This window comes from Nestor notabilis, unplaced genomic scaffold, assembly GCF_000696875.1.
Source record: "Nestor notabilis isolate BGI_N333 unplaced genomic scaffold, ASM69687v1 scaffold13501, whole genome shotgun sequence".
Lineage (NCBI taxonomy): Eukaryota > Metazoa > Chordata > Aves > Psittaciformes > Psittacidae > Nestor > Nestor notabilis.
The window spans coordinates 3,533-14,989 of NW_009915225.1; the positions used below are offsets into that span (position 1 = coordinate 3,533).

Sequence of the window (11,457 nt, forward strand, 5' to 3'; positions counted from 1 at the left end):
TCAGCAATCCCATTCCAGGCCAGACCTCTTGCATTATTTTCTTTCTTCTACTAGACTTGTAGAGCTTCTGCAAAGTGCTGCCAAGTCTGAGAAGAAGGACAAGAAATTGCCCAGTGTAGCGTTCGATTTGCTGCAGGTTTCACTGAAGGAAAATGCCTTTGAACTGTTCTGGGAAGAAGGTGTGGAGAATGGGCTATTGAAAGAAAAATCAGGACCTTCGAGGTTTGTTTTAATGTATTATCCTTCTCTTTCTTGTGCTGGTCTTTCTGCTGCCCTGTGGTAGGGTGGAACATATAGTTTCTCTTGAAGAATGTGAGAATACTTGCTTTTGTTGTTTAGGTATTCATGAAAAACTTTACAGGGAGCCTAAATTCTAAGATTCCTCTTTGAATTGTGACATACAACGAATTTGAGATTAAATTTAACTAGGACTGCGCATAAAGATGACTTAAATCTACAGGTTGCTTCTACAGGACTTGTCAGAGGAACTGTCCTGTCCCTTGCTTTCTGAGTGGTTGGGAAGGAGAGTCATTTGGCTTGCTTTGTGTGGTTTAAGGACAGCTCCTGTGTAGGCAAACCCTAGTTCTGAAATTCATGTCTAATACTGCTGGACTCGTGCTTTTGTGGAATGGGCTGAATTAAATCCTGGATATGTTTGGATTCTGACATGGTCTGTGTTTTTAAGTAGGATATGGCTGTGGCTGACCGTAACAGTAGCTATTTCAGCTCCTTTTCCCAGTCTAATACTAGATCTTAGTAGGATTATTTGTCTGTTCAGACTCATGCTGTATAAAATGCTGCAAAATCCAGAATACAAATCTCTGAGCATTTTGGGGACCACAGTTTAATTTATGTGATAGGAAGAGGCAGCCTGTGGCCTGGTTTAAATCCTTCTTATATCAACAGTTTAAAAGGTGTAGAGGTGCACCTACAAGAAATCTTCTTAACATATTACATGAGTATCGCAGTGAAAGTAAACTGTTTTCCAAGCTTGAGCAGTTTAAGTCTTGTACATGTCTTGGGTAAGTCTGAAAATAGCCTTTGTATGCTCAACAGTGTTGCTTTTTTAGGCTGATTTCCTGCAGAAATGAGGCTAATGATGTCCATCTAATGACTCCTGACCCCATTAGGCAATTCTGATCAAATTTCACAGCAAGTTGCTGTGAAAACTAAATAAGCTACTGTCAAAATGAAGTAAAACTGCATAGGCAAAAACTGTAAGTAAGTTTTTATTAGGCTTATGGAAATATCTGGGGAGAAGAGATCCATGAAGTAGATTGAGGAAGGAGCTGCTGGTAAGGACTCATCTCTTTCTAGACAGTGGAGGACCTGCTACAGGGGCAGACCTTGGCAGCTGTGCTAGACAGAAGAAAAACTTCAGGCAGCAGGATTTTTAAACACAGGATCCATGACTTCTTAACTTCTGTCTTCTTGCATGCGCAGTGTAGCCTGCCCTACCACTGCTTCCCTGTCTTATACTGCTCTGCCTCTAGCTGAGGGAATCTTCTTTGTTCCCACTCAGTTACATGTGCTACCGGTTGCTGGGTAGTGCTCTGCCCTTGCTGTCTCTGGATCAGCTGCAGATGGTTCTTAAAGGGAAGGTGATGCAGCACTATGGAGAACATGTGGTTACAACTCAGGTAAGTCTTCTGAAAGTACTCGTTCTCAGGGATGAATACCCCTATCCTGAGTAGAAGCCCTTTGTGCTCCCCTTTCTAGTTGTCTTGTATAAAAAAGTTTGTGTAATTTTAAGCCTTAGACTCTTAGTAAAAGTATGGTTATTGTGTCACCACTGATCACAGTAGGCTGAGTACAGACTGTGTTTGTCATTGTTGACTTGTGTGTTTTTCATTCAGGCTTATTTTAAGGGTTTTGAAATGGTTCAGCACTGACCCACCTCCTTTCATTGATGGTGCTGAGAAAGCTCTGACGTTGGGGGAAGCAGGGGAAGGGCAGCCCTCAGTTTATTGACAGTGTAATCTGTCAGCCTTTAACAGCCCTTTTCATTTTGGATGTCTGGAAGCTCCTTTTTGTCTGTCATTGTGCTGGGTGTTGCATGAACATTTGAAGGCAAAGACAAAAAGTGACAGCTTATGCTTTTGCTTATGTTAGTGGTTGTTTCAAAAAGCACATCCAAGGTTTAAGCACAAATTTTATATGGGAATTGGATTTTGTAACTCCTCTTCCTACTTCCCTCCCAGCAATCTAGCAAACAACACAGCCCTGCAATAAAGGGGGAAAGAAAAAAAGGGCAATAGGGGTAAAAACAGGCTTGGGCTTGGCTTTTCGTGGCAACGTAATCCAGAGCCTCCTCATATGGGCCCTAAAACTTACTGCTCTCTCTTGGGAAGAATAGGTCTTTTCAGCCTTTCTGTTCTGATGTCAAAACAGCAATAGATGTGTGGGTTTACTCCAAAAATAATGCTTACCATGGTGCTTCCCTGTATGGACCAACTTTCTCCAGGGTTTATCCACTGACTTAGTTTGTTTTTTGCTTTTTCTGCTTGTTGCTTAGTGAATTAGGCTGTATTCTTCCATGTGCCTCAGAAATGTGTTAATTGAATTTGTTCATTTAATTCCTGTCTGAAATCCACTAAAGACACAATTGACTAAATGGAAGGAGGAACCCCTAATGTGGTTGATGCTGAGGAAGTAGGAAAGATCTTAGTTTGAATTTATTGGCGGTGTTTTTGTGAGTTTCTTGTTTTCCTTGACATGGGTGATTTGTTTTGGAAAGCAAATACACTTGTACCTTCTTACCTGGTTATTGTTGGAGATGGAACTAGACAAAGCTTGAGTCTGGTATTTACTGACAGTTATCTTCATGAACCCACTTTTTTCCAACAAGGGAGCAAAAGTACTTGATTTGCTTTTGTTGAAAGATGATTGATGAAACCCCTGTTGTTGAGTTACTGTTTACAGCTGTTTCTCCTGGAGTTTTCATACTGATGCACAAGTATTAAGCTCTCCAACAGTGGAAGCAGGAGCTTGCTAAGTTGTGTTTTGTGTGTGATTTCTTAGAAGGATTTTTATGTTATAGTTGGATGGATCTGTAGTTAATTAGGACTTTGTAGCCCTTTTAAATAAAAGAACAGTGTTCCTTAGACTTCCATTACTGTTTCTGCTCCTGCCAGGTTGCTGTATTGATTGTGACACTGTACCAAACAAATTGTCTGCTCTCTTCGGGGTTTCTTCAGTTATGCTTTTGTGTTGGTTTTTTTGTTTCGCCCGGAATAAATAAGTGGAATTGAACACTATGAACTATGAAGGAAATGGGATGTGCGGTGAGATAGGACATGTTTTGGCGGTCTGCATGCTGCTGGGCAGTGTTCCCAACTGATCAGTGGCAGCACTGAAGACAGGGCTTAGCATAAAACAGCAACACCTCAGGATATGGTTTTTACATTAATGCGTCAACTCATCCTTTCAGAATGCCTCAACACTTCTGAGACACCAGGGAGAGAAGGTGGGATTTGTTGTACCCACTGTAGGACAGCAGGGTCCAGGGCTGCAAGAGGAGACTAGAATTAATGTGGGGGAGTTTCCAAATCGAGGGAAAACCTGAGGCAGGTGATGTGAGCCCTGGGCTTTGACCCAGAGTAAGAGCTGATCACCCATGGGAGCTTAGCTGCACTGGCCAACATACAGTCCAGCCACTGAAGCCTGACTGTTTGGGAAGGTGCAAGTTACAGGATTGAAGTTGGTGCATTACAGGATTCTGTGGTCTGTCCTATGTGAGGAAGACCACGAGGGGAAACTGATGACTTGGTGGATGCCTTATGACAAATGTTCAGGCAGATGACTTTAATTTACTTACTGCAGTCAAATCTGTGAAGTGATTTGTACTTACCAAGACACTCATAGTCAGTGTGAGGTTCCTAACCTGCTTGTTTAACTGCATTTTTCAGCTTCCAGACCGATTTAAGTTTGCTCCAGAGATGGAAGGATATATAGAGGAATTCCTGAGCAGCTGTGATGACTCAGAGAGACAGCTGACAGTGATGATCGGCTTCTCTACTCTAACCAATCAAGGCAATCCAGTATTCTCCAGCTCGTCCAGAGTGGTGAGACACCTGCAGCCAGTGGTGTTGCAACAATACGTTGGCTGGCTCAAAGACATGTTCCTCAGACCAGACTTTGACTGTTGTTTAGACTTCTGCAGTAATCGGCAAAAACAGAACCAGGAAAACGCAAACGTGTGAGTATGAGAATGATGCACCTTGTTCTTTCTGTTTTGTGGTTAGAGTAGCTGCCTTTGTTAAGTCTGCTTTGGATAGCTAATGTTGTTAGCTGAATAGCCACAACTTAGTGCTGTGGGTGCTGGGTTACTTGCAGGGTTTTTTTCCAAAGATGTAAGCTGTTAAAACAATATATCTGTGTGTGACTTGTGCTGCTATAACCTCACTCTGCTGACTCCTGCAGTTGTCGAAGTGCTTTTTTGCTGAACTGTAGTACCTCAGCTGGGTAAATAGACTCTTTGGTGTAGTAAGAAGCAAACTTGGGAAGATTACATCTTTTTGTTTGTACCTGTTCCTTTCGCACTATGTAACTGCCATCTTTAGCGTAAAGCCTCTCTCTGAAAGTCGGCTCTTGCTGCAGTGGACTGTGCTTTGTGTTTATTTTGGGATAGTGTTCAAACTACTGACTCTATCCACTTCCTTCTTAAAGAGCACAACATAAGGTTGCTCGACTAAGAAAATGGATTATCCACCGACTTGCTAACATCATTGAAAGTACAGTGAAAAAAGAAGAGAGCCTTGTGATGGACATTTCCAGGTGAGAGCGCTTCAAATATGTCGTCTTAGCTCTACAGCAATATCGCAAGTAAACTGCCTCCAGGGCATTAGGCAAATTTAGTAATAGAAGTACTCTGTAACCTAAATCATTTGGGAGGCTAGGTTGTGTATTCAAAGTAGCTTCTGCAAACTTGGACAAATTATTGTCATAAATAGTTCAGGCATTTAAAAGCACCTTAATCCTATTTCTTTTGAGTAGATTTTAGGTTCCTGTCTACCTAGACTGCTTGAAGATCCCACTTGTAACTTTGCATCAGATCTTAATAAGTATTTATCTGTCAGTTTAAGAGTCTTGCAGCATATGACCCAGAAGTCCGAGTATTGTGTTGTGTGGCCTGAAGTGTAGGCACTTTTGTGAAGTCCTGAGCATTCTTCTCTTTACTTTGTATATGCTGAGGAAAGGGTCTTACTGTAAAAAGTGACTTTTTTTAGGGCTTGAACATCCTTGAATAAAAATGTGACTGTGGTGCTCTTTGTTTTGCTCACATGGGTTGGTTTTGCTTTGTTATGACTGGAGCTGGCTCTTAATTTTGTTCTTACTTCTGTTCATTCTAGGTTTTGCTTCTTTCATGCTTTCTTTGAGGCTAAGAAAAAGACTTCCCAAATAAATGAGGCAAATGTTCTTCCAGCAGAGCCCCTAGATGAACAGGCTCATTCAGTGGCAGAAAACTACTTCTTTGGGTAAGGAATTTGTTTGCATGCTTTATGCTTGGAAATTTCTCTTTTTTTTATCCTGAGGGTAAGATATTATTCCTCAGGAATAATAGGGCAAGACGTGTGCAATCGTGAGCTGGTATTGGAGCATTTGTCTAATTCCAGGACCAGGGAATGGCTTTGCTGCCTTTCTTTTCTTCCTTTTTTTTTTCTTCTTTTTTTTTTTTTTAAGGAGATCCTAGACGTATTTTCCAAAGATCCTTAAGTTTTGTCCAATCAAAGCATAATTTTGCATGGCAAACCTGCTTGAATGTCTGTGTGTGATAATCAGGTAGGTGTAGAGTTGAGTTTAGACTGCTTTTTCTTATTAGATTACCACTGCCTGTGTTGCAAGGTAGCAGTGGAAGGACCCAGGAGGGAGGTGGTGAGGTCGTGTGAGTTGCTGTTGGCTTTCTGTCTGCTCTGAATGCAAGCTGCTCATGGCTCTGCAGTTCTCCCTGTACTAAGGGAGATGGAGTTGGTGTAATAGATGCTTCTGCATCAGTAGAGGGAAAGCAGAGGACATGGTTGGATACAGAATGAAACAACTGAGAATAATAGCGTGCTTGGGGACACCAGGGCAATGAACTGTACGTTACTGTGCTTGGATACATGCGCGGCTTGAAGCTTAGGCCATATGAATCTGGGTTGCAGTGAGTGACCAGAGTGCTGTGATGAGAGTGCTCTACTGGTGGGCATTATTTTGGAAAGTGTGAGAAGGCCATCTGATTCAATGGCAGAAACGTGCTGTCTGGTTTTCTTTGCAGGTTACTTCAGACTTTAAACACCATGACCGTTTTGGGGGATACAGCAAAGGCTGCAGCCTTGCGGGAGAAACACATCCATGGTGTTACTGCAGATGGGAAGCTCTGGATCTTTCTCCTTGTTGAGTATGCCAACAAGCTGCTCTCCAGTGAACATGTCAAAGCTGTGAAGCCTTTTACCAAGGAACAGAGGGATGCCTGGGAGAGGTGAGAGGCTTGGAAAGCTGGGTGCTGCATTGGTGAGATGAGGAACATGGAAAAGCCCTAATCTTAGTCTCTTTTTAGGCCATTGTATTCTCTCCTGCTGTTGTTCTGGCTGCTGTAGGAGAGCCATTTCACAGGCAGTGGCAGTTCTATTTCTTCCCTTTGAGTATCCTGCACATGTGGCTGGGTTTCAGGATGCCTTTCTTTTGCTCATCACCACGCTCCTTTTTTCCTGTTCCTTCTGTGTTTAACTATGTGCAGGTGGCCATGTCCTATTTCTGCTCATAGTCCCTCTCCCAAACATGATTGTAACTCTGCTTATCTTCTCCTAATAATACCTCTACTAACTTCTCAGAGACTCTTTTCTGGTGCTCTTTTCTGAGCTTGATTTTCTGTAACAGTCTGTGTCTGGCCTGTAGCATTAGGAATCTAACCTGTGCACAACTGCAGGGTGTTTTCTAAGCATCATCACATAATGAGATGGTGGTGTTGGGTTAAGATGGGGTACTATGTGTGTGTCCAATTTCAGTAAATTAAATTTTTAAGTACAGAAAATGGTACTATAGATTTGGTCATGCTTTTAGTCTGATAATAAGAGAGGATTTGCTGTTGTAATTGTGAGAGACTCAGAGGGGTTTCTTTCTTCAGAACACTTCAGTCTGTGAAGAAGCTGCAGAAGGAAAATAAATCAGATAGTGCCAAAGTTGTTGCTTTCCAGCAACTTCTGCTTTTAATGGCTATTCATCTTTTCAAGGTAAGACCTCTGAAGCATATTTGAGTGGTGTAAAATGTGCTGATAGCTGAGCTTTCTGAACACCGAGCTGGAGATTTTCTTTGTGATCAGAGATCCAATCTTTCACAGCCTCTGCCTTCTGCAATTGAGCAGCTGGCAGCTAATAAACTGTGATTTTTACACTAACTGTAGACATCACCTTACAGGTGAAAAGCTTGGCCTGAACATTATTTTTCCTTTTGATTTGCTGCTCAGTGGAGCAATTTTTACTTTCATATTTTGTTCTGTAAAGGGGTTGTCGTAACTGATTTTAATATCTGTAGCTATTTAGAGAGGTTCTTAGATTTGGCATGTGTTCCTTCTGTTGCTGTTGGTAGTGGGTAATTCAGAAGAGGGTGTTTACTGTTTGCTTGTGATCAAACAGAATCAGTCTGAAACAATGGATGTTCTGAGCGACCTTCTGAACTGCACAGAGAGGGCATTCAGCAAAGAATCTAAGAAGAAGAAGACTGGTGAGTCCTTCCTATAGAAAGCGGTGGAGTGGGATTGTTAACAGTCTGTCAAAAGACAGGAGATGGCAGTCCTGCATTAGTGAAGCACTCCTGCATCAGTTCTGGCTTGATGCATTTATCCTCAAGAGAATCCTCTCTCCTTCATTCTCTTTTCTTGTCTTCTCTTGCTTCAGCTCTCTACCCTCATCCTCAGTGGGTTGTGTTCCTGTGTGTCTCATAAAGGACAGGTGAGCTTCAGAGCTGGCCATTGTTCAGATGAGCAGTGTCCAATGGAGTTCACTCTTTTTGAGTCCTTGTTCTGTATTGGGCAAGAGCTTGACTGAAGTGGTGGTATGTCCCCAGGCAAAGCTGTGGGCTCTCCTAACAGCCGGCAGGTCTGAAACTTGGTTTTTTCAGACCTCAAGTTCTGGGCAAGCTAAATGTGTCCTGTGTGTAGATATGGCCTATTTGCTAACTTAATGAGTCCTTGCTTAGGGCCTGTGGAGTTAGGCTGGCACTTGACTTGGAAGGAACCTGGCTTGGTCCTTTTGACTCTCTCTTTAACTATGGTCTTGTTCTCCTGAAATCTTCATGTAAATATGAGGTTGCTCTGAAAAGAAAAGCTGTAATTCTATGGTGGTTTGGTTGTATGTAGATCAGGATTCCCAAACTTTTGCATTAATGGACCAGTTTCAAATGTCAGCACTTTTCATGAGCTGCCGTGACTCCTGATTTCATTGGCAACTCTGAAATGTGTATACTTCTCCTGACCAGCTGCTGGTTGCTTTAATGTGGTTGTGTGATTTGCAGAAGCACTCATCTAAGTAATGATTTAATGGATTGATACCTGGTAAAGCTTTTTGCAGTGGCCTAAAGACAATTCCAGGCATGTTTCTCCCTACAGTTAATGGTCTTAAAATACAGCTAAAACCTTTAGCTTCACACTTGGTTATTTCTGGTCTGTGCTGCTGAATGACTACTTCTGGCAGTCAGCTAGATGGTCGTCTTTTTTCCTGGATGATTTTCTCTGTAGTCTCTTACTGATGTTCCAGTGCAGTGGGTTTACCCCTTCCTGACATTGTTTGTTTGTTCCTGCGCAGACAACACAGAGCCAGGATGGGTCGAGGTGATGGTGGAAATCCTTCTCTCCCTCCTTGCCCAGCCAAGCCTACTCATACGTCGGATTTCCAAGAGCGTGTTTGTACGGATATGCCCTAATCTGACCAAGAGGGGCTTGCAGCTGATCCTGGATGTAAGTGAGGCACTAGTAGGGCATTGTACCATTTGCCTGTCTTGTCCCTAGCAAATATACAAGTATGTCTCTAGTTTGGGATTGAATAAAAAGTCTCCTTGATTTAAAAGATGTCTAATAGTTTGCTGCTGAGTTTTAAATGTAGCTTACAGAGAGTTGTTTTTTGGTTTTGTTTTTAACGGAGCCTGGGATCTGCTAACTTTAAGTTAGATTCTTTGGTAGTTTGAGGCTGAAGAAATTCCCAGGTCACTTTATATAGCTGATAGTTTTTATATGTGAGTATACATGGCAACAATTTCTTTCTTCTGGAAAGGCTAAGCATAGTGGTGCTAAAAATAAGTGACACTGAAAATCTAAATTTGTCATACCACTGAGTAAGGTGCTGTCTTCTGAGAGCAGTGTATGGATTGCAAAGATGTGCAGTCAGGTACTTTATATGATGAACCTAATACTTCATTTGTGACAATCAAACTGTGTGTCACCAACCTGTTCAGTTTTCTCCACCTTTTTTGTTTACTTACAGAAAGAGCTTAGCAAACATGATATTATAAGCCAGAAAATTGAATGCCCTTAATTACTATTTCATTATTCAATTGGCTGGCTTACTGTCTGTTGTACACAAGAAATGTGTCCAAACAAAACACTGAAAACCCCACATGTCCCTCTTTTTTGCAGGTTCTTGACCCATACCAAGAGCAAAATGAAGAAAGTGCTGTTGTTGTGATGGAAGAATCAGACAAGAAGATCAAATCTGCACAGGACACGGTAATTGTGCCATTGCCAGTGACAAAAACTCTTCAAACTGTCCTGATGTGTGGTAATAGGCTGGATTGTATTTCTCTGTCTAGAGTAAAATGGCTATTGCTGTATTAAGATATATTTTTAAAGTGTAACACACAAATAGCCTGTTGGAAGTGCATGTTTCTTAGACTTCTGTCCTTGAAGGACAATGCTGTTGTAGATATGACTGTTTGAATAGATGTCTTTCTGAGAAGAAATGACTGGCTCAGAAAGTTGGGGCTGTTCAGCCTGGAGAAGAGGAGCTGCATGGAGACTTCATAGCAGCCTTCCAGTATCTGAAGGGTGCTACAAGGATGCTGGAGATGGACTCTCCATTAGGGACTGTAGTGATAGGCCAAGGGGTGATGGGTTCAAACTTAAACAGGGAAAGTTCAGGGTAGATATAAGGAAGAAGTTCTTAACTGTGAGAATGGTGAGGCCCTGGCAGAGGTTGCCCAGAGAAGTGGTAAATGCTTCATCCCTGGCAGTGTTCAAGCCCAGGTTGGACAGAACCTTGGGTGACATGGTCTAGTGAAAGGTGTCCCTGCCATGGGACAGGATTGGAACTAGGTGATCATAAGGTCCTTTCAAACCCAAACCATCCTATGATTCTTGGCTGCAGTCTGAAATTGGCACAGGCCTCTCCTTTTTGCAGCCACAGACTGAATTGTTGCTGTGATGTGCAGCCGTCTGAATGCAAGATCTCAGGTTTTCAGCACTGCGGAGATTCAAGTCCCAAAGCATTACAATCATTAGCAAAAAGGAAAGTCAGATGGGGGCTGTAACTTCAGATGTTCCTTGGAAGCTTCTTTTTGATACTCATTTAATATGACAGAGAACTCTGTATTCTGTTCTGCTTTTAGCTCTTGTGAAGTTCTGGCATCTTATTAACTGAGGTGTCTTCCCTTGACTGTGAGGGCTGCAAGCAAGGCAGTGGGGTGAGGGGAGGCTTGAGTTTTTATTTCTGAACAGTGACACACCTGAGAATCAAGTAGTGCTTAAAGAATGGTGGGCTCAGGAGATGCACTTTTCTTCCTCAGGACGAGGAAGGAAATGAGGACTCTTCAGATGAAGGTGACTCTGAGAGTGACAGTGGAGATGAGGAAAAGAATGAAGAAGTCGATGATGATTTTCGCAGTCAGCTGATGAATGTTCTTCAAGCAGGGAATGCATTGGTATGTTTTCACTGGCTGACTTGATAGATAAACCAGGAGGTTTGGGGTGGTGAAGATGAGTTAATAATACCCACATCCTATCTGAGCCCATGTAGTGACAACCCTGGCAGTCATCTTTGTATGGCATTTGAAGCAGGAGGTTAGGATCTTCAAAGCAAGCTGTGGGAATAAGTAATTTGTTCTTTTATATATTGTTAATAAGTCTTGAGTGCTTCAGCTGGTCTGGTATAGCCCGATAGAGCTTGTACTCCTGCCTGTAGTAAATGAAGCTGATGTGGACTAAAGTACTTGAGATGCTGTTACATGCTGCCTGTGTTACCTGGCCTCTGTGGAGGCCAGATCCCTGTAGGCCACTCTGGAGACTTCCTGTAGCACTGCAGGAGTGTGGCTTAACGCTTTTTACAGAGAGTCATTGCTGTTGTAATATAGCAGCATATTAACCTCTTTACTGAAGGAGCAACAGCACAGAGGAGTCAGTATCAAAACCTCAGCCTTTTCCCTCTCCTGATCCTCTAGCTCTACCTGTTAATACTGTGCAGCCAGGCTTACCTGATAGGAAATATGAACTA

The 11,457-nt window shown here is 42.4% G+C and overlaps 1 protein-coding gene across 1 annotated transcript in view; it reads left to right on the forward strand.

The window, feature by feature from the left end:
- Window positions 1-10,888, forward strand: part of LOC104413113 (myb-binding protein 1A-like protein) — a gene marked incomplete at both ends in the record, with an annotated part of 14,359 nt that extends 3,471 nt beyond the window's left edge. Inside the window, 11 exons of the mRNA XM_010024030.1 lie at window positions 55-222; window positions 1,523-1,640; window positions 3,909-4,198; window positions 4,669-4,776; window positions 5,352-5,477; window positions 6,257-6,460; window positions 7,106-7,211; window positions 7,615-7,702; window positions 8,782-8,933; window positions 9,609-9,698; window positions 10,754-10,888. Of these exons, the coding sequence (XP_010022332.1) occupies window positions 55-222; window positions 1,523-1,640; window positions 3,909-4,198; window positions 4,669-4,776; window positions 5,352-5,477; window positions 6,257-6,460; window positions 7,106-7,211; window positions 7,615-7,702; window positions 8,782-8,933; window positions 9,609-9,698; window positions 10,754-10,888 (1,585 nt within the window). The remainder of the gene's footprint in view (window positions 1-54; window positions 223-1,522; window positions 1,641-3,908; window positions 4,199-4,668; window positions 4,777-5,351; window positions 5,478-6,256; window positions 6,461-7,105; window positions 7,212-7,614; window positions 7,703-8,781; window positions 8,934-9,608; window positions 9,699-10,753) is intronic.
- Between the last annotated feature and the right edge of the window lie 569 nt (window positions 10,889-11,457).